Below are 27,368 nucleotides of genomic sequence, written 5' to 3'. Positions count from 1 at the left end.
CCTTCACTAAGAGAAAAAAAAATCAAAGTTACTGTTCTTAATGTTTCTGCACTAACATTTATTTGACATTAATAGCTAAACACTAACCATGGCAGCATATTCTACATGTTGTCTTAGACAATCATCCAAAAATCTCCCTAAAGCAGGACACATATCCCTCTCATATTTTGTGAACTTGTTCATTATTTTCCCTCCAGCAAATCATGGAACCCGTAGAAGAGGAAAGTGATCTGGTATCACAACTTGTCTTCTTCAGTTTGGATTTCTAAGATGTTACATGCTTTAGGGACCTAAGCTATAGAATGAAAGTAGACATGTTTATGTATTGAGATACTAAGGGCACAAATCAGAATATAGATTATTGAATATAACTCTGTTTTTATTCAAGCACATGAGAATGTTTGAACTATTCATGAATAGTATTTAATTTTAATTAAAATATATGAGGTTAGTTAGTATACCCATTTTTTGTTGTTGTTTTTGTATGTTTTTTTTTTTGTTTTGATTTTCAGTGAGGAGACTGATGCCCAGAATTGCCAATAACCTGCTCAAATTCAAGTAAGTATAATAAAGAGAAATATGTTTCATGAACCTCAGTATTCTTCAATCCAGTTGATTCTGGTTTCCCCTTCTTAACATGCTTTTTTGTCTTGGAGATGTGGAGATACTCCCACTATAATGAATAAAGTGAATGTTTAAATAAAATGAGTTTGAGGTAAATGTTTTTATATCAAATTAGTAAGTTATTACCCTATATCTAAGCAAATTCCTTGATTTCATTATTTTTAATGTGAAAGGTGAAGCAAATTTTCATGATGTACTTTAATCAGTTATGTGCAATATATTATTTCTTTCCTTTCAATACTGGAAACTTTAAGGACTTGATATAAGCACACAGGATATTTGAAAAATCATTTGTTCAGAATTTTAGTAGAGGAACAGTGTAGATATATAGACTTGATGAAAATATTCATTGTAACACACACACAAAACAAAAACCTGTCCATTATGCTTACAATGAAGAAATATATATATATTTATATATTATAAGCAGTATATATATATATATATACTGCTTATACTTATAAAAGTATATACTTATACTTTTTTATACACTGCTTATACTTACATAAATATATTACTTTCAGTTGTTTATTTTTATGGCTTGCTTTTTTATCTTTAATTTTGGATCTATTTGTCAAATATCTTGCAATCTTTGACTGTTAATTCACAATTAATAAAGTCTTTGAAGCTGACTTGAAGTGCCAGTGGTGATTGAGTCTCACCAATAGTAGGACTTTGAGTCCTCTGTAAGGACTTTTTGCTTTGTTGACATCCTTAGATTGAATCATTCTCTATAGGTCTTTACTCATAGAATTTTTTTAAGAAAAGAATCCACAAATGTACTCCCTGGAGGAATATGTGATGACCTTCTACTGTTCTTGGAGTTGAGTAGTAGGACACTGGGTCTGACACTTAAATATGAATAATGGGTTCAACCTTCTCCTTTTCTATGATGTCTCATTCTTGGCCCACATCACAGCTGATATATTCACGTTTATAGTACATGTTAATGTTTCCCTACATTCCCCTCTTATTTTTATTCTCACTGAAGAATGAAAGATTCGATGCTTCAAAAAGCAACACTTTTCGAGAATAGCAAGGCCACACAAAGCAAATTAATTAAGAATACTCCTTGAAGATCATTCTGGGGTCATCACAGACTCATGAAGGAGGACAGAAGGAGCAATGAAGCTACATTTCGGAGGAGATTTTTTCAAAGAGGAAAAGGATTTTTTCAAATGCTCTTCAACATAAAGTATGACTCGGATTCTGACAAATAAGCCATCCAGTCCATTCTTGTTTGCTCTTTCCTACCCAGATTCTCACTTTGTGATTGGGCAACCTTCTGATCTATTTTGTGTCCTCCCACCACCAAATTCAGCTTTGATCATCACCTTCTTCAGAACTCAACTTTCTCTCAGAGAGAAGAGAGAGAACCACCCTTTAAATGTTCTCAATATGACATAGTTGGAAAAGTGGCAGGTTTTGTAGGTAAGGAATACATTTGCCAGGGATGCCTGGGTGACTCAGCAATTGAGCATCTGCCTTTGGCTCAGGTGCTGATCCCAGAGTCCTGGGATTGGGTCTCACATCAGCTCTCCTCAGCGAGCCTGCTTCTCTCTCTGCCTGTGTCTCTGCCTCTCTCTCTGTGTCTCTCATGAATAAATAAATAAAATTTTTAAAAAAGGAATACATTTGCCAATGGTTCAATATCTATTTTAACATCACGGTATTGTAAAAACTTACTGATGTTCTTGAATCAGCTACAATTTAACCAAAACCTTAATATTTGGAACATTGTATTGATATTTGTATTTGCAGTGTCTAGCAAGATGTTGCACACATACTAGGTGTAAACAGGTATTTTTGAGTGAATAAAAGATTAATATAAAGATGAATCAAATTTCATAATAGATATTAAGCATTCTTATATGTACTCAAAATATTATTTTTTGGAGAGTAGAAAGGAACCACTAGAGGAAACAGAACTATAATGTCTGCTTCATAGATCAATAGAAAACCCAAATTTCAAAAAAATACCCCTCGTAAAAGAGATAAAACAAAAAAAAATTTTTTTTAAAAAGCAGAGAAAAAAATAAGGCAGCATGTAAAATTAATATTTTGAATTGGATCATAAAAGGGAATTAAGTAACATATATTACATATGGGTCACAACCAACAGTGATAGTAAACACCAATTTATGCTATGAAAATATATGCAGAGGGGCACCTGGGTGGCTCAGTGGTTGAACATCTTCATTTGGCTCAGGTCATGATCCTGAGGTCCTGGAATCAAGTCCCACAATGGGCTCTCCATGGGAAGTCTGCTTCTTCCCTCTGCCTATTTCTCTGCTTCTCTGTGTGTGTGTCTCTTATGAATAAATAAATAAATTCTTAAAAAATATGTATATATATGCAGAAATATACATTAAAATATTTTTGAAAGTTATATGAGATGTACAAAGCAAACCATACACAAAGTATGCACAAAGACTTTTGGTTATCAAAATTCACACTAACACACTAAACACATACTTCAAAACTGTTAGGAAATATTAATATCAGACAAAATAGAAAACAAATTAAGCAAATTTTGAATCAAGAGCACTTTTGAGAAACAATAGATGACATGCTTTAAACAATGCAAATAATTCTGATCATATAAAATGTTTCATTTCCAGGTATGATATGGTTTTCCACTCACAAAATAATAGGAAATTCTGAAATAATATTTTTCACTTTATTAGTCCACGGTAGAAAATTCAAAAGTGGGGAATTCGCTAAAATATATTGCAACTCATTAGCTGATCCTTAATTTTTTGTATAACAATCCTGATGTGCATTGAAGTTAATAATTGCTTGACTCTCAAAACCCTTATAATTTGTATTATAGACAAAGAATAATAGGGATTTGCAGTATTAAAATTTGATTCCTTACATACCAAAATTTTCATCGAGTGTTTTTCTATGAGGCTGATAAATTTCTACTTAATATTTTCATACACTGCTATATTTTCATGAGCCACCCAGGGACTCCTATTATCATGTTTCTTTAAAAAATTATTAAGACACAAAACTGCAACAATTCATATGCACATATATACACATATATTTGTACACACATAGGCAATTGATCACTATGCATATGAGAGATTTTAAATGTATTGTTTATAAATATTTGATTAGTGTTACTGTCAAGATGTTAAAATTGGATCATTTAATTCAATTCTTGACTCCATGCAACAAGAGAAAGTAGAAAATTAGCTGAAACATGTATAACCATAAATTGAGATTAAGAAATATCTCAGGGATCCCTGGGTGGCGCAGCGGTTTAGCGCCTGCCTTTGGCCCAGGGCGCGATCCTGGAGACCTGGGATCGAATCCCATGTCAGGCTCCTGGTGCATGGAGCCTGCTTCTCTCTCTGCCTGTGTCTCTGCCTCTCTCTCTCTCTCTCTCTGTGACTATCATAAATAAATAAAAATTTAAAAAAAAGAAATATGTCTCAGATTACTTGTATTCCATTCTTAAGAATAGATTTCTTCTATGAGATAAACATCCTATTTATGTTCCATGTGTTTCCTTTTGATAGTTCTGGTGTTGATTACTATAATGGTCCTAATATTACATGAGACATTTAGGTCCACTTTCAATACATTTGCCAAACTCTCAAAGATCCAAGTTAATACCAACTAATATAGTGGTAACCACAAATTATAGATCTTTTCCATAACAATTTTAAATGATTTCTAAACATAGCTTAATTTTTATGCAGGGAAAATTAAGTATACAAGTGTACAAGTTGTACAAGTATATTGAGGTAGTAGCATTAACACAAAAATATAGCTGCTTAATAAGGTAAAAATTTTTATCATCTGCTATTTCATTCCTAAACCTCATAGACAATTAGCTTGTTTCCTCACAGGATAGTCCTTATTTTACAACCCAGGATGTTCTCTCAATATGACAGAGGTTCCTCCAAATAGATTTTGCTATCTAGAATGGAAAAAAACAGTCACAAACCAAATTTCTAGAAATGGATAAAGCAAATAAGATTTTCATTCCAAGACAATGGGAGGGAAGGTAAAGAGCAATTGTACTCTGACCATGACTGACAACTATTCTCTAGCTCTTCTCCATTTTTTTTTTTTTTTGTCATGGAGGTGATTCATACCTGACTTCTGCTACAACAGAATCAGTGATTTCTATTTCGTTAAAAGATAACATAGCTATTAATAATCATGATAGAAAGTTACAGTGAATGGTAACTCTGATATTTAAGGAAATAAGCAAATGCCTTTGAATGGGTGGGTGGAATCAAACCTGTGTTTCTAAACATTTAATAATCAGTTAATATACACTAAAAGCCTGGCTCTAATTTATCTTAGTACTAACAACAACAAAAGTCCTGCCAGTAGTCCCACTTTTTATGTCCTTCAATACCTTAATTTCTGGATAGCAGACAGTGAGCCGAATGAAATCTGGTCCAGGTATTCAGGTCAAAAATGTCCTGGTTCTATATGTATGTACATGCACAACCCTCAACCTCTAAATCTCTGATGCCGGTACTACTGAACTGAATCTTTAAATAAAAATGTGTGTTATACATCCCAAAGGAATATTACACCCTATTAGAGACATAGGTGCTGCTATAGGAGATAAGCTAACCTCTACTGAGGGAGAAAAAGAGGATAGGTTTTACATTCTTACCACTTATGAAATGATGCACAAATAAGAGAATAATTTAATATGAGCATACCTATATTGGTATACTTGTGTGTGAAAAATTATGTATTGAGGGGTGAGAATGACACAATTTTATTTACATTTTTTAAATTTAAATTCAATTAGTCAATGTGTAAGTCTATCATCAGTTTCAGATGTAGTTGTATGCAACTGATGAATTATTGAATACTACATCTGAAACTGTGACACAATTTTAATGAAAATTATTGATTTTAATATTTATTGAGAGTTTCATTTCTCTTAGTTTCAGGCCTTTAGGACACAAGCTGAAAGCACTTAAAATGTTTCACAAAATTTCAACCCCCATCACACACATTTGTGGTTTCTTTAATTGTTTATTTTCACGTTCAAGTGATGCTGATAATGAATATTATGGCATTGTAGAAATTCAGGCTCAGCGTATTAGGACAAGATATTTTGAAGCTCTAATAAATAATAGTTTAAACACTAATAATGATGGTGATGAAGCAATAATAAGAAAGCATAATAACTGATTTTATTTTTCTAGGACTTATATTAGATAGTGAGCCATGGCTACATAGTTTTTTGATTGAAAAAATAAAAGTGAGTTTGGAATAAATAAACAGAACTCATATTCTATATGTAGAGGTAACTTCTAATACATTTAATAGAGTTTTGCCATATGTGTTTTGGAAAAAAGCTTGGATAATACCATATTAAAAGATAAATTCTGACATTTTTAATGTACAACATCTAGGAAGCACATTCAAATATGATTATTTAGGGGACTCCTGGGTGGCTCAGTGGTTAAGCGTGATCCTGGAGTCCCAGGATAGACTCCCACATCGGGCTCCCTGCATGAAGCCTGCTTCTCCCTCTGCCTGTGTCTCTCTCTTTCTCTCTATGTATCTCTCATGAATAAATAATAAAATCTTTTTAAAAACCCAAATATTATTTGGTAATATTATGATGAAATAACATTACATAATATGTATTTACACACTTTTTAAACCATTTCCTATTCTTAGACATATATGTTTCTTTAATGTTGCTAGAAATGGTGCAACAAATATATATGTAGAAGACATTTTTAGCACTTTTTCCATTTAATTTTTTTTGAGGAATGAAATTCACATACTATAAAATTACCCAATTAAATCATTTGAAAATGTACAATCAGGTGGCTTTTAGTACATTCTCATCAGCACTTTATAATTCCAAAACATTTCCATTATCTCAAAAGGAAACTCAATAATCGTCAAACAGTAATTCCCCTTTCCCCTTTCTCTCCTGCTCCTGGCAAAACTACTATGCTCTCTGATTCAATGGACTTACTTATTTTGAACATTCAATAACTGTAATCATAAAAAGTGTAACATTTGGGGCACCTGACTGGCTCAGTTGGTAAAACAAGTGGCTCTTGATTTCAGGGTTGTGAGTTCAAGCCTCATGTTGGGTATGGAGCCTACTTAATTAAAAAAAAAACCAAACACCTAAAATTGTATTGACAAACATATAATTTTTGTGTTTGACTTTTGTCATGTAGCATAATGTTTTCAAATTTCATCTCTGAAATAGCATGTATCCACATTTCTTCATTCTTTTTATGGGTGAATAATTGTGGCTTGTATGAATATGCCTCAGCCTGTTCATTCATTAGGCGGCTGATGAACATTTGGGTTCTTTCCATTTTTTCGCTAATAATCCTACTATGAACATTCATATACAAGTTGTTAGAAGGTGTGTTTTCAATTATTTTGGATATATACTAAGGAGTTGAACTGTTAAGTCATATGCTAGTTGTGTTCAACTTTTTGAGTAATTTTCACTGTTTTCACATCTCCTAAATGATTTTTATACTCCCACAAGCAGTGTGTGATTAACTAGCAGTAATACTAGCTAGTTAAAAAGAATTAAAGTTATTTTTTGATCAGAATATGTGTTGTTTTGGTGTTGAGTTGTTTAAGTTCTTTTCATACTTTGGCTATTCACCCTTTTTTGGTGAATATCCAATATCTTTTCCCATTCAATAGGTTGCCTTTTTGTTTTGTTGATGTGTCCTTTATTCTTTAAAAGAGTTTTATTTTGGTATAGTTCCAACAATTTGTTTGTTTTTGTTACATTCTTGAGGAGACATATACAGAAAAAAGTTGCTAAGGCCAATTTCAAAGAAATTACTACCTAAGTTTTCTGCTAGAAGTTTTATAGTTTCAGGTCTCACAACTAGGTCTTTAATCCATTTTGAGTTGATTGTGTGGAGGATGTAAGAAAGTGGTCCAGTTTTATTCCTTTGCATGTAGCTATGTAGTTTTCCCAGTACCATATGTTGAAGAGACTATCTTTTCCCCATTGAATATTTTGCCTCTTTTGGCATAGATTAGCTGACCATATAAATATGGGTTACAATTAGGGTTCTCCATTCTGTTCCATTGATCTATGTTTATTCTTGTGCCAGTGCCATACTGTTTTGATTACTACAGCTTTGCACTGCATCCTGAAACTAGAATTATGATACTTCTAGATTTATTCTTCTTCCTGAAGATTGCTTTGTTATTCAGGGTCTATTGTTGTCTTTTACAAATTTCAGGATTATTTATTCTAGTTCTTTGAAAGATGTTGGTATTCTGATAGGCATTGGATTGAATGTATAGATCGTTTTGAATAGTAAGGACATTTTAACAATATTGGTTCTTCCAATCTGTAAATATGGAATAACTTTCCATTTATTTGTGTTACCTTCAATTTATTTCATCAGTGTTTTATAGTTTTTGAAGTACAAGAGAAAAAGAAAACCTCTGGTAAGAATGCAAATTGGTGCAGTCACTGTGGAAAACGGTATGGAGGTTCCTCAAAAAATTAAAAATAGAATTGCCAAATAATTCATAACTCCACTACTGGGTATTGACTCAATAAAAATGAAAGTATAAATTCAAATATATATATATATATATATATATATATATATATATATATATATACCTGTATGGGTTTTTTTGCAATATTATTTACAATATCCAGGATATGGAAGCAACCCAGGTACCTATCAATAGATGAACGGATGAAGAACATGTAGTGTATATATACAATGAAATATTGCTTGTCATAAAAAAGAATGTGATTTTTCCATTTTCAACAACATGGATGGACTTAGAAGGTATAATGCTAAGAGAAATAAGGCAGACAGAGAATGACAGATACCATATGATTTCACTTATATAAAGAATTTAAGAAACAAATGAACAAACAAAGAAAATGGAGACAAACTCTTAAGTATGTAGAAAAAATTGGTTGTTACCAGAGGGAAGGTAATAGAGAGGGGGTAGATCTATAACAATGTATAAAATTATTGAATCATTATATTGTATACCTGAGACTAATATAACACTGTATGCTAATTATACTTCAATAACAACTACAATAACACAGAATTAAGGCCAGTTTAGGGGATTGAGTGCTATCTTGTGCTTTTTAATTGAATTTGTCTAATGACTAATGATGTTGAGCATCTTTTCATGTGGTTGATCATCATTGTACATCTTCTATAGAGAAATATCTATTCCAATTCATTGTCCATTTAAAGAGATATGACACATTAAAAAGCAAAAAGACAAATGGCAGGAGTAAGACCTATGTTATCAGTAAACAAATTAATGTACATGGATTAAATGCTCCAATTAAAAAGAAGATATTGGCAGATATCTGCTCAAATCATGCCTACTCAATATTGTCTAAAGTTCTAGCCAGGGCAACTAGGTAATTCTTTTCCCATAGATTCCTTGAGACAATCAACATCATTGTGCTATGATGAAGGTCTTTCCTGAGAACCAAAATTTCAAATATTAGTTCGCTTCTGTTTTTGAAGTTTCATTTTCACCACAGAGTCTTAACTGAAAATTTGCCAGGGTATATGTTTCTTACATCTTCAGCCATGTGTAATGATTGGCAAATATAATTAAACATATGTAGGAGAATTATCTAAATGAGCCCATTCTCAGTGTTAATTACCTTTGTTGTACAGATTCAGAACCTTATAGAAGCCCTGCCTGAGGTCCTTGTTCTTGAGTGCATATACCATAGGGTTAAGGGCAGGAGGAATAACATTATGTAGTACATTAAGCAGAACTGGGATGAGAGGAAGAGTCATTGTTGCACTGTGGGTGATGGAAATGACTATAATAACTGAGTAGAAGAACAGGATTAGAATGAGGTGAGAAGTACAGGTACTTAGGGCTTTGGATGCAGCTTCTGCTGAATTCAGCTTCAGCACTGAGTGAAGTATCAAAGCATATGATAAGAAAATCAAACCCAGGTCACTCCCCATCAGTGTCCAGGCCAAAAGAACCTGGTAGATGCTGTTGATTGTCCTGTCATCACAGGATAACCTAGTGACTCCAAGATTAGAGCATAGGCAATGCTCAATTTGGTTCTTGGAACAGTAGTGCCTCTGAGCAGCCAACACTGGCACTGGGATGGTGGCCAGACTGTTTCTGAGTGCCATGAACACAGTTGCCTTGATGACAAAAGAATCAGTAACTATTGATGGATAACGTAGTGGTTGGCAAATGGCTACATATCTGTCTATAGCCATGCAGACAAAGATACCTGACTCCATGGCCACAAAACAATGTATGACATACATCTGAGCAAAGCACTCAGGGAGACTGATGGCCTTTGCACTGAACCATAAGATGGCCAAAATCTTGGGCATGATGGTGGTAGCCAGTCCCATGTCTACCACAGCCAGGATCCCCAAGAAATAGTACATAGGCTGGTGCAGTGTAGCCTCTTGTTTGATGATAATCAGGATAAGGATGTTGGCAGTGAGAGCTAAGAGGTAAAGTAGTGCCAGGGGCAGGGAGAGCCAGTGTTGCCAGGTGTGAATGCCTGGGAATCCCATCAGAATGAACTCAGAGACCTGGAACTTAGAGATGTTGGAATGTCTAAGATCCTGGAACATCCTTCACTAAGAGAAAAACATATTTGAAGTTACTATGTTGAACAGACACTTAGACAATATTTGAAAAGGAATTACCTAGGTTGATGATACTGAAGGGGAGATTCATGTTCATTATTCTCATTCCATTACTAATATTTATGGGATATTATTGTGAAACTGGAACTGTGCATTTTATATTGTAAGTCATTTAATCATCACAAACACTCTATAAGGTGGTTCATAAGATTTCTACTGTCTCATTGTTGAGGAATAGAACATTATAGTAATCTGGATCATGTTTATTGTATTCCATAATAAGTCACGGAAGCTTGACAAAAAGAAAACCATCTGATATTATAGCCTGGTCTTTAAGTTTGACTTTGCTAATGGATTGTTTTCTTTGTAGACCAAATGCAAGTCTCAGAATAGAGGCTTTCAAGCATTGAGTCTTCTCAGATGACAGATTAGGTTATAGAATATATGTTTATACATATAAACTTCCTTTATTCATAGACTTGATTATTTCTGAACTATTTAATTGTTATTAAAATGCATTAGATCAGATAGCATTAATCAGTTAGTATGTCAATTTTATAAACAGTACAGTGTTGTCCAAAATGCTGGTTAGCTGTCTAAAGCCTTGCAACTATGAAAGCGATAATATGGTTTGGAAATCTTAGTATTTTGAAGTCTGTTCTTTCTGGTTCTGTGTAACTTTCCTCTATTTGGACATGGCTTAAACAGTCTAGACAGGAGCAGCCCTGGTGGCTTAGCAGTTTAACGCTGACTTCAGCCCAGGGTGTGATCCTGGAGACCCAGATCCAGTCCCACATTGGGCTCCCTGCATGGAACCTCCTTCTCCCTCTGCCTGTGTCTCTGCCTCAATCTCTCTCTCTCTCTCTCTCTCTCTCTTTCTCTCTCTCTCTCTCTCTCTCTGTGTCTCTCATGAATAAATAAATAAAATCTTAAAAGGATAAAATAAAATAAAATAAAATAAAATAAAATAAATAAAAACCAAAAAAAAAAGTCTAGACAGTCACATTATAATTAATAAAGCAGAAGTGAAAAAAAATCCCAAAAACTGACGATCTAATGAGTTTGGGATCAATGTTTTGCTGAGAAGTTCTGATAAAATCAAATTACTCTCTATATAAGACACTTTTTGATACAGTATTTTATTAATATTTTAATTTTAAAATGAAGGCAGATTATATTGTATGCTCCTTCAAAACGTGTGCTATTAACTATTTCTTCTTGAGTATTTCATATATTAAGGATACAACGTAAAATATATTTAAAAATTACTGTGAATTAAAGTTATATATAGAAAGGTAATGTTGATACAGTCTGGTGGGTATATTCATCTAATCCAGATAATGGCATCCTATATTCCTTATAAGATAATGAACTAAGAAAATCAATTAAGATGTAACTAAGAATTTTTAATTGTTGAGAAAATACAATATTTTGACAAATATACAAAATTTGAAATTAAAAAAGCCTGAGAATGAAATGAAAAGATAAATTTAATTAAGATTTTTAAGATTGCAAACTGATGCCATAATAGTTTGAAGATATACTATATAGGATAAAAGCTCTAGTGTCTGTGTTTTGGTATCTTAATACTCACACTTAAGAAGAGAAATAGCTTTGGGCATGCTATTTTCAGTACTAATAGTGAGATTCCTTCATCAGTTCAGAGCAATGGAATAGCTTAGGCTTTACTTAAAAGACAGTTTCTAACTTTCTAAAGGATCAAAGATATATATTCTAGTTCATTATGTCAATATACCTATCTCCTCAGAAAGCAAAGGCATGCATGGTATTTGTGTCATTTATAACATTGGTTTACTCCAAGAGCCTGACACTTAAACACTCTGTACATATTTGTAATATGAATGAATATTAGAAGAGGATTAGACAGCTTATATGCCTATGATTCTTGCATTATTCATAAGGGAGTCTGAAGTATCAACACATATATTAACATATGACTGTATGTTAAGAATGTAAAGGAATGATAGTAAGGGAGAATCATGTCAAAACAATAAAGGGTTAGAAAAGAATAACAGATATTTTGTCAAAACCAAAATAAAATCAAAAAATAAAATAATGTGTATTAGCATAAAGACAATTCATATTACATCTACAAATGCAATAATTATTATAGAGTACATTTGCCAATTAAAGAAGGCATTTTCAGATTAATTTTTTTTAAAAAAAAACTACATACTATTTCTTTCTTTTTTTTTTTAGGTTTAGTAGCTTTATTTTTTTTAATTTATTTTTTATTGGTGTTCAATTTACTAACACACAGAATAACCCCCTGTGCCCGTCACCCATTCACTCCCACCCCCCACCCTCCTCCCCTTCTACCACCCCTAGTTCGTTTCCCAGAGTTAGCAGTCTTTACGTTCTGTCTCCCTTTCTGATTTTTCCCACACATTTCTTCTCCCTTCCCTTATATTCCCTTTCACTATTATTTATATTCCCCACATGAATGGGAACATATAATGTTTGTCCTTCTCTGATTGACTTACTTCACTCAGCATAATAGGGATACTAGGAATACAATGTTGGAAAGCACATGTGTAAAATGAATCCAGTATTCTTAGACAAAACAATTTAATAAATCTGTACCATGTATTTTTATAGCACTTAGTGCAGTTAAAAATAATAATTATATACTGAGGTATAGAACAATTGATAAGATAATATAATATTTGTGACTCATCTGATTCTAAACACCTAATCTTAACTTGAAAGAATTTCAAGTAGAAAATTACAAATTTAAAGTTAAGATGGACAAGAAATTTTAAGATATATTTCTTTTTTTTTTTAAGATTTTGCTTATTTATTCATGAGAGACAGAGAGAGAGAGACAGAGACAGAGACAGAGACAGAGACACAGGCAGAGGGAGAAGCAGGCTCCATGCAGGGAGCCTGACGTGGGACTCAATCCTGGGACTCCAGGATCAGGCCCTGGGCTGAAGGCAGTTCTAAACCACTGAGCCACCTGGCTGCCCTAAAATATATTTCTTGAAACAAATATGCAAACAAAATTTATAATAATATAAATCTATATCAGTATTAACAATTTTATATCAAATAGTTTATGTATAAACCTACATGAAAAAATAGATTACAGACCATTTTAAGCACACAATATCAGTCATGTTCTAGATCATAAATGAGAAGTAACAAAAAGTTAGTATCACACAGACCATAAAAGAGACAAAAGAGATGGATATATTTGGAAAGATTTAGTAATAGTATTAAACAATAAATATTTCAAATATAATGTAATAATTGAAGTTGTGAAAAAGAAAGAATAGAATAATAATGAGAAACTTAAAACTTTGGGAATATGTTAATAAATCTGTAAGTTTAGTAAACATTCAATAAATCTGTAACTTTAAATGCACATATTACAGACAAGAATTAGAGTAATCAGTTAATACAAGTCATGATAGTAACTAACTTCAGATTTAACAAAGAAAACAATAAAAAGTAAGGCAGCACAGTAGTGGAATAAGAAAAATAAGAATTCTCAAAAAAATGAAAGATATATTTAAAGAGTCATAAAATAGGCACAATTTTGTGGATAAGATAATGAGCAAAAAATGGGTAAAGGAGACTGGGAGATACAAACCTCCAGTTATGGAATGCATAAGTCACAGGGATGAAAAGCACAGCACAGGGAATATATTCAATAGTATTGTAATAGTAAAGTATGGTGGCAGTAGCTACACTTGTGTTGAGCAAGGATAGCATACAGACTTTTCAAATCACTATATTGTACATCTGAAACTAATGTAAAATTCTGTATTAATTATACTTAAATTTAAAAAAATAGGCACAATCTAAGATATTCAATTGAAAACAAAAAGTTGAGATTAGGCATTTGGAAAAATTATTTTAAAATATTAGAGGTTATAGTGAGTTTATGAATCAAAATTAAACACTTAGGTACTGTAAATTATATTTTTTGAGATTTTATTATTTGGGAGGGAGGGAGAGAGCACAAGCTAGGGGAGGGGCAGAGGTACAAGCAGACTCCTTGCTGATTGAGGAAAACCATGTTGGGCTGGATCCCAGGACTCTGACTGAGCCACTCAGGTATCCCTGAAACTGTACAGTATCTTAAGGAGAATAAAAGTATATTGACTAAACAGATAAATAATTTGAAACAGAAGTTAAAAATGTGTAAAATACCAGAAGAATTTGCCAGAGGATTTAATATTAACTCTTAAGTTAAATCTTAAAACAAAATTTACTTCTTAGAAGATATAATTATTATCCTACGTAGTTATTCGAGGAATAATAAAAAGAGGAAAACCTTCTAACAGCTTAACTAAGACAGTTTCAAACTGGCAAACACATTTCAAAAAGAAATGTTTTAGGACTATTTTGATTATAAATTTCAAATATTTGAAAATCTATGCAGCATGCAAAAATAGATATATATACCAAATATAACTTAGCATTAGAAATATATTAGCTATAATTCACTACATTAAAATATTATTTTAAAAATGTATGTTTGGGGGCAGAGAATATATAGTCTGTACCTTCTCTTCATTTTTTTTTGTTGTGGTAAAACCTAAATAAAATATTTATTACCTTAACCATTTTAAAATGCACAGTTCAATGACATTAAATGAATTCCTATTGTGATCAACCACTATCCATTCCCATAACTCCTTCCATATTATGAAACTTAAATTCTATAACTATTAAACAATAACTTTTTATTCTCTCCTCCCCCCAACCCCTGGCCACCACCCTTTTTGTATTTATAATTTTTGACTACTAAATATCTCATTTAAGTGGAATTTTACAGTCTTTGTCTTTTTGTGAATGCTTATTTCATTCAGTATAATGTTCTCAAGTCCATCCATATAGCACATTTCAAAATTTTTTTTTAATTTATGATAGGCACACAGTGAGAGAGAGAGAGGCAGAGACACAGGCAGAGGGAGAAGCAGGCTCCACGCACCCGGAGCCCGACGTGGGATTCGATCCCGAGTCTCCAGGATCGCGCCCTGGGCCAAAGGCAGGCGCTAAACCGCCGCGCCACCCAGGGATCCCCATATAGCACATTTCAGAATCTCCTCTTTTAATATCCCATTCTGCACATACACACACACATGAGCACGCGCACACACACACACCACATTTTGCTATCCATTCGCTGGTCGGTGTTCCTTTGGGTTACTTCTATATTTTAGCTATTGTGAATAATGCTGCTATTATACATGGATGTATAAATATGTCTGTGAGACACTATTTTTTATTTGTCTAGACATACACCCAGAAGTCAGTAGGTCAGAGAAGTATAGGTCAGTTGTGTCAGAGAAGTATTTGATTTTATCTATCTATCATCTATCTATCATCTATCTATCTATCATCTATCTATCATCTATCTATCTATCATCTATCTATCATCTATCTATCTATCTATCTATCTATCTATCTATCTATCTATCTATCTATCTATCATCTACCTATTGAAAACGTAATAGCTATTTAAAAAGGAATTTGGCAAGTATTATCTAGCAAGATTCAAAGACAAGTTATTTAAATCAACAAGACAGTGGTGCCCACTACCTCAGTTTGCATTCATCAATATACTGGAGATCCAGAGGCTAATGTGTTAGTAAACAAAAAAAAAAAAGTTCAAAATAAAATCATCTAGATTGAAATACCAGGAATTTTAAGACAAACTTTTTAAAACATGAAAAATTATTTGGAAGACAACTGTGTAATGTGTTCTTCTTTTTTTTTTCCATTTGCATTGACTTTGGTTTTTTTTTTTAACTTTTTATTTTAATCCCAGTTAGTTAACATACAGTGTAATGTATTCTTACAGTGGATTATATTTATTTATTCACTGATTTGTGTTAAAAATGAATATATTTTGCCAGACATTTAGGAGGAACAGAGTGTCCTTTCAATTACACAGTTTCTTATTGTAAGCCACACTGAAATGTCTTGTTCTTATAGTTCAGCATTCAACTATTTTGAGTGAAAATGCGGCTTTGGGAAAAGCTGCATTTCCCATGTGGCTTTGGAAAAAAATACTTGAAAGACTTGAAAAATTACCTTAGCTTGTGGGATCCTCAGTTCCAAACTATAAAATGAGATAATTCGTTTCTAGTTCCTGGGTTTGGTTAAGACTTAAATTCTATTAAAATCCTTACAAGATAGGGCAGCCCCGGTGGCACAGCGGTTTAGCACCGCCTTCCGCCCAGGGCGTGATCCTGGAAACCTGGGATTGAGTCCCACGTCCAGCTCCCTGCATGGAGCCTGCTTCTCCCTCTGCCTGTGTCTCTGCCTCTCTCTCTCTCTGTCTCTCATGAATAAATAATAAAATCTTAAAAACATAAAGTAAAATCCTTACAAAATAGGATAATTAATATTTATGTGGTCATTTTAAGTGAGGTCCTGGATGGTTTGTCTTCTTCAGTCAGGACAGTAGTCATTAGGGCCTGATACCATAAGGCACATTATTAAGAGTTAAAAAGCTAAGAAAAACATGAGTATGAATATGTATAGAAACCCAAAGGAGGCTGACAACTTCTGAAACAGCCAACTAAATTTTGATTTTGGAAAATTTTCTGAAGAATTGTAAAGACGTGAAGTATCTAATAAAAGAGAATTGACAAAACAGTGAATATGATTCTAAAGAATATCAGTATTAACATAAATTCCTGTGATTTTTTTTTTGACATATTAGGGTATTTTTGTCCTACCAAGTTTGGTAAAATTTTCCACAATCTAAGTTGATTTGGCAAAGTGCACCTCATGATTTCTATTGGGTCACTGGAGATTATGATGCAGTTGCACTTCTCTTCTAAAGAAGGCATCCCAAAATCTCTGCAGAAGATGAAAAGACTGGCTCTGCCCCTAGATATGTACTTACTATGGGGGTGCTGCACTTGGCTTGTCTCAAGTAGTGGACTTCAGGATAAACATAGATGGAGTATGGGCATTGCAGGTGGACTTAAGGATTTTATAATCAACAGAGAGAAACTCAGGGGCCTGCCTTGTGGAGAGAAAGCCAGTTCCCTAGAGCCATAAATCCCAAGTCAGTCTGAGATCAGTCAAATCCAGCAATGTAATTCGGGAAAAGTTTTGAAATCATATCATTTAGCTAATCTGGCTTTGATGGAGCTAAGCTCTTATTACATTCAGGCATAAATGTATTTAAATGTCTACCTTTTAGGATAGATTTCTCTTTAAAGAAAGCTTTTTGATAGTGTTTTGGGGGGGTGTTTTATTTATTTCTTTTTAAGATTTTATTTATTTATTTATTTGACAGAGAGAGAGAGTGTGTGTGTACAATTAGATGGAGTGGCAGAAAAGGGAAAAGGAGACACACGCTCCTGGGTGAGCAGACAGACCTGATTCAGGGCTGGATCCCGGAGGACCCTGGGATCATGACCTAGACCTAAGGCAGAAACTCAACTGACTGAGCCATCCAGGTGCCCTGGAAGTGTTTTGTTTTTAAGGAAAAGCATAATGTAAAATCTCCCTATGTTTTTTCTGTTTGAATAATTTTATTTTTTGATTCAAGTATAACTAATAGTGTTATATTAGTTTCAGATGTACAATATAATGATTCAACAATGCTATACATTTCTCAGTGCTCATCAAGATAAGTGTACTCTCAATCTCCTTTATCTATTTTGTGTACCTCTCTACTTATCTCCCCTCTGAAAACCTCCAGTTTGTTCTCTATTTTTAAGGGTGTTTTTGCTTGTTTGTCTCTTGTTTTCTTTGCTCATTTGTTTTGTTTCTTAAATTATATATATGAGTGAAACAATATGGTATTTATCTTTCTCTAACCGACTTATTTCACTTAGCATTATAGTCTCAAGATCCATCCATGTTGTTGTAAAGGGCAAGACTTCATTCTTTTTTATGGCTGGGGAATATTCCATAATATCACATACATGTAATGAATACCACATCTTCATTATCCATCCATCTATTAATAGACCCTTGGGTTACTTCCATAATTTGGCTATTGTAAATAATACTGCAATAAATATAGAAGTGCATACATTTTTGAACTAATGTTTTTGTTTTCTTTGGGTAAATCCAAAAAGTGAAATTTGCCAAATCATATGATAACTCTACTTTTAATTTTTTAAGGAAACCCCATACCATTTTCCACAGTGGCTGCACCAAGTCGCTGTTGTTGTATTCCCAGCAACAGTGCATGAGGGCTCCTTTTTCTTTACATCCTCTCTAACACTTGTTACTTTTTGTGTTTTTATTTTAGCCATTATTATAAGTGTAAAGTGATATCTCATTGTGGTTTTAATTTGTATTTTCCTGATGATAAGTGATGTTGAGCATCTTTCATATGTCTGTCTGTTGGCAATCCATATGTCTTCTTTGGAAAAAAGAAGTCTCTTCAGGTCCTCTGCCCATTTTTAAAAATATAATTATTGGTGTTTTTGGTGTTGAGCTGTGTAAGTTCTTTTTATATTTTGATATTAAGCTATCATCAGATATATCATTTGCAAATACCTTCCCTTATTCAGTAAGTTGCATAATACCCTCTAGTTTCATCCATTCCATTGCAAATGGTAAGATTTCGGTTTTTGATGGCTGAGTAATATTCTGATATACATGCCACATATTTTTTATCCATTCAGCTATTGATGGACATCTGGGCCCTTGCTATATTTTGGATATTGTGGACATTGCTGCTATAAATATTCAACCCCCATGTTGGACCCCCATAAACATTGATCCCCATTGGATCACTATGTTTGTACCCTTTGTGTAAATACCTAGCATTACAATTGCTGGGTCATAGGCTAGCTCTATTTTTAACTTTTTGAGGAACCTCCATACTGTTTTCCAGAGTGGCTGTACCAGCTTGCATTCCCACTAGATCCCAAAACCAGACAAAGGCTTCACCAAAAAGGAGAATTACAGACCAATATCCCTGATTAATATGGATGCAGAAATTTTCACCAAGATACTAGCCAATGGGATCCAACATTAAAAGGATTATTCACCATTTATTCCTGGGCTGCAAGGGTGGTTCAACATCTGCTAATCAAACAATATGATACACCACATTAATGGACAATCATATGATCTTCTCAATACATGCATAAAAAGCATTTGACAAAATATAGCATTCTTTCTTGTTTAAAACTCTCCACAGTGTGGGGTAGAGGGAACATACCCTAATATCATAAAAGCCATATACAAAAAGCCCACAGTGAATATCACCCTCAATGGGGAAAACCTAAGAGCTTTTCCCCTAAGGTCAGGAACACGACCCCTAAGGGATGTCCACTCTCACCACTGTTGTTCAACATAATACTAGAAGTCCTAGCCTCAGCAATCAGACAATAAAAAGAAATAAAAAGGCATCCAAATTGACAAGGAAGTCAAAATTTCAATCTTTGCAATTAATTTAAAATATAGCAAATCCAAGTGACAATATTGTTCAAACTGGAAATTATGATTGCTATTTGGAAATAGGGCAAACTGGATTCTGGTTGTGGATGATTGCCTTCCATCAGGCATCCATCATAGCTGATTTCATATCCCTCAATCATCTTCTTATATTTTTGTTTGCAGAAACCTGGTTAATGATGATACCAGTCTTTCACGGAGGAGATGAAAAACTCACATAAAAAGTTGTGGGGATGCCAATGACATTGAAATTCCGAAGACACTTAACAAGAATGCACCACTCAACACCCTCCCTTTTCATGGACAAAATGGTACTCTCAAGAAGGCACTATTAGACCCCGAGTTAACAGACAATAGAAGTATCTCTTTCCCCATATTTCCTGCTGTAGATGCCCTTCCCTTCTTTGTTTCTTTTCTCCTTCCTTTCTCTTCCCTTCCCTTACAAATATCCTTTTCATAAGATGTGGGATTTGATGTTCATAGAACCCAAAAGGATCTTTATGACACAGTCTCATATCTGCGTGGTTTTCACTCCATAAGCATAGGGTTCATAGTGGGAGGCAAGAGCAGATAAATATTGGCCACAATGATGTGGCAAGAAGGAGGGATCTTGTGACCCCCAAAGCAGTGGGAAAAGAAGCAGAAGAAGGCTGGGCTATAGGAGAAAACAGTGGAACAGATATGGGCAGTGCAAGTGGTGAAGGCCTTCTGTGGAGCATCTGCTAAAGAGAGGCTGATCATAGTGTAGGAGATTGTGATGCACAGGATGTCAAAGCCACCAAATAGGAGGGCAACCATCAGTCCGTAGATAACATTGACCTTGATATTTCCACAGGATAACTTGGCTACTGACATGTGGTCACAATAGGTATGGTATAGTATATTCCCTCTACAGTAGGGTAGTCTCTTGATGATGTAAGTCAAGGGAGTGACAAGCATCACTACTCTCAGAAAAGTAGCAAGCCCAACCTTTGCAATGCCAGGATTGGTGAGGATAGTTGAGTAGTGCAGAAGGTAGCAGATGGCCGCATAGCAGTCCAGGGCCATGAGTATGAGCATACCACACTCCATCCCTATTGAGGCATAGATTAAGAACATCTGGACCAGGCATTCATTAAAGCTGATTTCCTTAAGATGGAACCAGAAGATGCAGAGAGCTTTAGGGATTGTAGAAGTGCACATAACAAGATCAGTTAGGGAAAGCATAGCAAAGAAGTAGTACATGGACCTGTGCAGGGAATTTTCATAGCAGGTGAGGTAAAGCAACCCACAATTCCCTACCATAACCACAATATAAATGGAGAATAATGGGAAGGGAATCCACATGTTCATGTCTTCCAGTCCTGGGATCCCATTAAGAATAAATGAGACTGGGGTCAGGACTGTTTGGTTCAGCATTGACATGATCAGGCTGTTATAATCATTAAACAACTTAGATTTTTGTGTATTCCTCGGGTTTTGTTTTCTGATCCTCCAATATTAGAAAAAAATTTTTTTTAATTTTAGCCATATTTTCTCTCATTCTTCCTTTTTCTCTCTGTCAAGTGTGCATTTTAATATCAAATAACCAAATATTTCATACATGAGAGAACACGTAAAGGCAATAACAACAAAAACATTCTCACCATATCTATTAGGTCATTGGAAAAGTGATCGGTGAAGTTTTCCTTAAGAGAACATTTAAAGAAATATTTGTTCCTGTGGTGTAGACACAATATATATCTTAGAGCCCAGAAACTAGCAAGTGTCAAAAATGTTTTTGCCCTTATTGGGTCATATTTATGCTATACTAAATATTGTTCTAAGAACTTTACAAATATTGACTCATTTAATCCTCACTACAAGTCCAGGAAGTATTTTTTATTAATCTGCAATTTTGTAATTGAATAAATTGAGACACTATTTAGAAGAAGCTTTTTCATGTCTATGTACTGATATACAATACCAAAGCTAAACCCTTTTTGACCATTTTTAAAAAATTAATTCTTGTAAATTTTGCCATAAAAATGTGTAGAAATAGTACTATAGATTAATAATGAAAAAAAAAATCCAGGTCCAAAAAAAAAAAAAATTCAGGTCCATCTTTCCAACTGTTGAAGTCTATCCTCTCACAGTTGGTCATAATTACTTATTTTAGCTCTCTACTAGTATTAACCTTTGCACTTCTAAATAATATGTCCAGGCTGCTTTTTCTTCCTTTTTCTCTTGAAATTGTTTTTGTTAAAATTTGTATTACATGTTTAATTTTATATAATATAGGTTTTATCCCTTGCTGTCACATGATATGATGACTATATTTTCTTCTCAATTCATATTTTTCCTTTTGCTAATACTTTAGTTTTCTTAGTATTTAGTGTAGATATATGAAAATAATTTAAAATTTCAAAATTATAAAAAAAACATTTCTACTATTATTTCTTGATAAACACAACCTATCAATATTAGTCCTTCCCACATCATCTGTTTCTGAGAAGTCTCTGCCCTGCTTTTCTAAAATAGCTTTTTTCTCAATTAGACACATAATTCTTATCTAGAAATTCCCCTTCACCAACTCTCTGTAGATTTATTTGTAGATATGGTTTTTTTCTTCTATGTTTCCAGGACTCCATGGAAAACATTTTTTTCGAAAGTATCAGTGTCTGAATATGGTTTAGTTTATTAATCTTTTTTGCTGGATTTAAATTCTAGATTAATAAAGGCATTTCGGTGTATCCTAGTTTCCAGGAAGACATTAAAAGGACAGTTCCAGTTCTTGATCCTTTGTACATGAACTATTTCCTACTGGCATTTTTTTCATTTGTATTGTTTTTGGCCCTGAACTATTAAAAAATATATTTTTTTTTGCATTTTGAAATTTAATGGTGATGATAAAAAGATATGTGTGTTTGTGCATGTATAATTGTGAAGACATTTATGGGATTTCTGACACTGGAAATCTAATGCCTTTGACTTTGGAAATTTACCTAACTTCTAATAATTTATTCCCAATTTTTTTCTTGTTATTTTTCTACACATTTTTTAGTCTGGTATTGGTTCTTCTGAAATTCTTCTTTTTTTTTTTTAATTGAAATTTTTTAGGCTGAATCTATTTAATCCACTTTCTGAAAGTGTTCTGAAAGTGTTATATATCCCAAACCTCTTGGTATTTTTTTGTTGTTGTTGTGTGATATTACAGGTTTCCAACATCTTATTTTTCTCTGATTATGGTGAATGTACAAAAATTAAATACACATATATTTACTCTACTTCTTGTATATTATTTACATAACTTTTAAATTTTAATAATTTAGTTTTATACTTTATTTTTTATTTTGGAAGTGTTTCTCAACTGTCTGATAATCTTTGACTTAATTCACACTTAAGAGAGAGTCTTTAGAAAGCTGATTTGAAATTTCAGGTGATGACTGAGTCTCAGCATTTGGTAATATTTACTTTGAATCCTCTGTAGGGATTGCTTCATTGTTGACATCCTTAGTTGTCATCATTTATAGGTCTTAGAGATTTGCAATTTTTTCCAAAGAGAATCCACCAATCTACTTCCTGAAGTGAATATTTAATTAGCTTCCAGAGTTCTTGGAGTTGAGTAGAAGGACACTACAGGTATCACACTTAAATATGAATATTGTATTAAATTCTCACATATTTTATTATGCCTCATCCTTGGCCTTTATCACATCTAACATATATTCATTCATAGATCGTGTTAGTTTCTTTCAAGAATAAACTTCCGGTCATCATAAGAGGATATTTAACATTGTGTAGGATAGTGGATGAGCCAGAGATACCAAGTTTCTCTTATTCCATTTTCCTATCTACATCCCTGTTTTATCTTTCTGTATTTACACTGAAGGATGAGAGATTAGACACTGCACAAAGCAACTCCTTTTAGAAACAGCAAAGCAACCTAGCTTGAATGTTATTGAGTGCTCTTCAAAGACCTGTTTTCATATAGTTACAAAATAAGAGTAGACAGAAACTACCATGAAAAAACGCTTGCAGGGCATCAGGAAAATTTTCAAACAGGAAAGTACAAATTGTCTTAGGCCAGAAGCATGATCCATTCTGTTGCTGTTTATTCCCATTACACTGCTATGTTTAGCTTTATGATTTTACAATTCTTTATCCTATTTGTGTCCTTCTCCTCCCACCAAATCTAGCTCAGTCATCAATTTCTTCAGGATGATTCAACTTTCATTTGGAGGGGATAGAGTGCCTTCCTCTAAATCCTCCTAACATGATGTAATTATAAAGGTGGCAGGCTTACAGGTAAGGAATAGAACTATTGATGAAATCAATCTCTTTTTTTTAACATCATGGATTCTGAAAACTTATTTATATACTTGAATCACCTTTAATGTAACAAAACTCTTAATATATTTTCAGACTGTATTTATTTTCATATCTGAAGTGTCTAGGAAGACACCAGGCATGCTTTCGATGTTAATGAATATTTTTGAATAAAGGAAGAGATAAATGAGTAAATGAATCATATTTCATACTTTAAGAATTATAGCACTGCAGTCTAAATATTATTTCTTAGAAAGCATAAAGGGGGCACCAGATGAAACAAAACTATGAGTCTGCTTCATCAGTCACCAGAAAATATGTTTCTAAAATTCTCCACTGGGGTGCCTGGATGGCTCAGTCTGTTAGGCATCTGACTCAGTTTTGGCTCAGGTCATGAGATTGAGCCTGGGCTCCACACTCAGTGGGGTGTCTGGGGTGTCTGCTTGAGATTCGTTCTTTCTCTCTTTCTATCCCCCTTCCACTCTCATGCTCTTTCTCTCTCTCAAATAAACAAATCAATTTAAAAAAATAAAATTCTCCATCAAAAAATAAAGAATATACTTTTATTGCATATATTTACATATATTTTATTGTATGTTGAGTCAAAGTGACTTTTGAGAAATATTAGATTAAAAAATTTGAGGTAAAAAAAAACAAAACAAAACAAAACAAAAAAAATTTGAGGTCGAGCTATTTAATTTGAACCAATTTATATCAAATTGTTGCAATCCCAGGCTTGACAAGGATTCTTCACAATCAAAATAATAGACAACACTGAAATTATTTTCCTTTATTTGTTACTACTACACAGTAGAAGCTTTTAAATTTGGGAATTTATTTAAATCATATATCAGCTTCTTAGCTAATCCTTAATTTCCTAGTTACTCAACTTAAGATAAATAATTGGAAGACCAAGAGAAGTCCTGTAATTTGCCTTATGGACAAAAGAAAAATATGTTTTTATAATACAAAAATAATTTCCTTGATTATCAAAATTGCCATCAAATCCTTTTCTATCAGGTGTATAAATTTCTACTTTGTATACAGCATTGTTTTTCAGATTACTTTTACAGATATTATTAAAAGTAACAAAAGCTGTAATAATTTATATATGTACATTTACATATATGTATACATACACATGCACACACAAAATATGTATAACATGTATAAACATTTTATTTTATTTTTTTTTCAATTTTCATTTATTTATGATAGAGAGAGAGAGAGAGAGAGAGAGAGGCAGAGACACAGGCAGAGGGATAAGCAGGCTCCATGCACCGGGATGCCCGATGTGGGATTCGATCCCGGGTCTCCAGGATCGCGCCCTGGGCCAAAGGCAGGCGCCAAACCGCTGCGCCACCCAGGGATCCCAGTATAAACATTTTAAATATTTTTATGTTTAAAACATAAACATATTATCTATAAACATATGTACATATATATGTTTTACCTCATTTGATCATTGTAGAAATAAGATAAGCTTGCAATATATGTATACATTTAAAAGTATATATATATATATATATATATATATATATATATATATACACAATAAGAGTCTGTTTTATGGTTTGCCTCTCTCTTCTTTCCACCATGTTCATCAGTTTGTTTCTTAAATTCCACATATGAGGGATCCCTGGGTGGCGCAGCGGTTTGGCGCCTGCCTTTGGCCCAGGGCACGATCCTGGAGACCCGGGATCGAATCCCACATCAGGCTCCCGGTGCATGGAGCCTGCTTCTCCCTCTGCCTGTGTCTCTGCCTCTCTCTCCTCTCTCTCTCTCTCTGTGACTATCATAAAAAAATAAAAATTAAAAAAAAAATTCCACATATGAAACCATATGGTATTTGTCTCTCTGACTCACTTATTTCATTTATTTGATCAGTATATGCCAAATTCTCACACAAGTTGTTGAAAAATAGTATCACTACTTATTTATTCATCTCAATAAATTTGAATAGTAAACTCTTCTTTTGTTTTAATTTTCATTTATTAAGAATATTTATGAAAGAATATTTTTCTTTGAAAACCTCAGTAAAATTAATACATTTATGAAATTTAACAGTAATACAATACTTTATTGTAACCCAGAGTCCAACACTGGTTAATGCAATTGTGCCAATAATGTCCCATGTAGGACTGTTTTCCATATAGGATTCTGGCCAGGTCGTGTAATGAGTAAAGTTTGTGCATTTCTCCAGACTTCTTTAATCTGGGACATTTCCTCAGCTTTTCTTTGACTCTTAAAACTATCCATGCAGCAGAAGCAAGTAGAGAAATTGGGTAAAGCATAGATACCCATAAACTGAAAATATGTCTCAGAGATTGTGTTCTATTTTTAAGAAGGTGTTTCCTAAATATGATATCTTTATCACATTTATATCCCTTGTGTTTCCTTTTTGTAATCTAGTGTCAATTAATAAAACTAGCTTTATTGTTACATTTTACATGTATACATTTGCAAAACTCTTAGTTATAGATCCACCAAGTATATCCCAAGTAATACAATATCAACCATAGTTTAAATTACTTCTCCAAAACAAATTTAAAATTGTTTTCGTACCTTATAACTTAATTTTTCTACAAGGAAAATGGACTCATATTATGCTATCTGTGTGTAGGTTATACTGAAGTAGTAACATCAACACAAGAATATCACCACTTATAAAGTACATTTTTATGTCATCTGTTGTCTATTTTCATTCCCCAAATCCATAGGTAATAAATTCATTTTCTCATTAGACTGTCCTCAATTTTAAAAACCCAGTTTTTCCCTCAATATGATAATGGGTTCCTCCAACTATATTTTGCTATCTGGAATAAAAGAAATACAGTCACAAATAAATCTCTCTAGGAATGAAGCAAGGAAAGTAGGTCCTCATTTTGAGAACAAGGGGATGTCACATAAAAGTAAGTGCTTGACCAAGACTGAGAACTATTCTCTAGCTCTCTGCCATTTCTTCTTGTGATGAGGCTGACTCACACCTGAAAAAGACCAGTGATTCCTATTTGGTTAGGAAGATAACATAGATGTTTATAATCATGATGGTAAGTCCTACTGGTATGCAATCTGAAAAATGGGGAAATAAACATTTTTCCAAGAAAACCCAATCTTTTACAACAGTTCTGCCTTCAAATGGGTGAATGAAATCAAACCTGTGTTTCTGAGAATATAATAATCAGTGGTTATATGTCTAAAGACTCTCTCCTCCTTACTGCCTATAAAATAAAAAGTCCTGTCTCTAGTCCCACTTAAAAAAAAAAAGATTTTATTTATTCATTTAAAGCGAGAGTGTGTGTGAACTGGGGGAGGGACAGAGAGAGAGGGAAAGAGAAACTCAAGCAGACTCTGTACTGAATGCAGAGTCCAAAGTGCGGGAGGGCGGGGGGACTTCATGACCTGAGATCATGCCCTGAGCTGAAATCA

At 33.5% G+C, this 27,368-nt stretch overlaps 2 protein-coding genes across 2 annotated transcripts; both read right to left on the bottom strand.

Annotated features, from left to right (window-relative positions):
• Window positions 1-9,266: 9,266 nt before the first annotated feature.
• OR56B2 (olfactory receptor family 56 subfamily B member 2) lies at window positions 9,267-10,226 on the bottom strand. The gene is given in 1 exon segment (NM_001017522.1): window positions 9,267-10,226. A coding segment is annotated over 1 exon segment (960 nt).
• Window positions 10,227-20,180: 9,954 nt separating this feature from the next.
• OR52N4K (olfactory receptor family 52 subfamily N member 4K) lies at window positions 20,181-21,056 on the bottom strand. Its single transcript, NM_001388992.1, is given in 1 exon segment — window positions 20,181-21,056. A coding segment is annotated over 1 exon segment (876 nt).
• Between the last annotated feature and the right edge of the window lie 6,312 nt (window positions 21,057-27,368).

The sequence above is a fragment of the Canis lupus genome, chromosome 21 (genome assembly GCF_011100685.1).
Source record: "Canis lupus familiaris isolate Mischka breed German Shepherd chromosome 21, alternate assembly UU_Cfam_GSD_1.0, whole genome shotgun sequence".
NCBI lineage: Eukaryota > Metazoa > Chordata > Mammalia > Carnivora > Canidae > Canis > Canis lupus.
The sequence above is the reverse complement of the archived record's forward strand: the minus strand, read 5'-3'. Positions and strand labels throughout refer to the sequence as shown.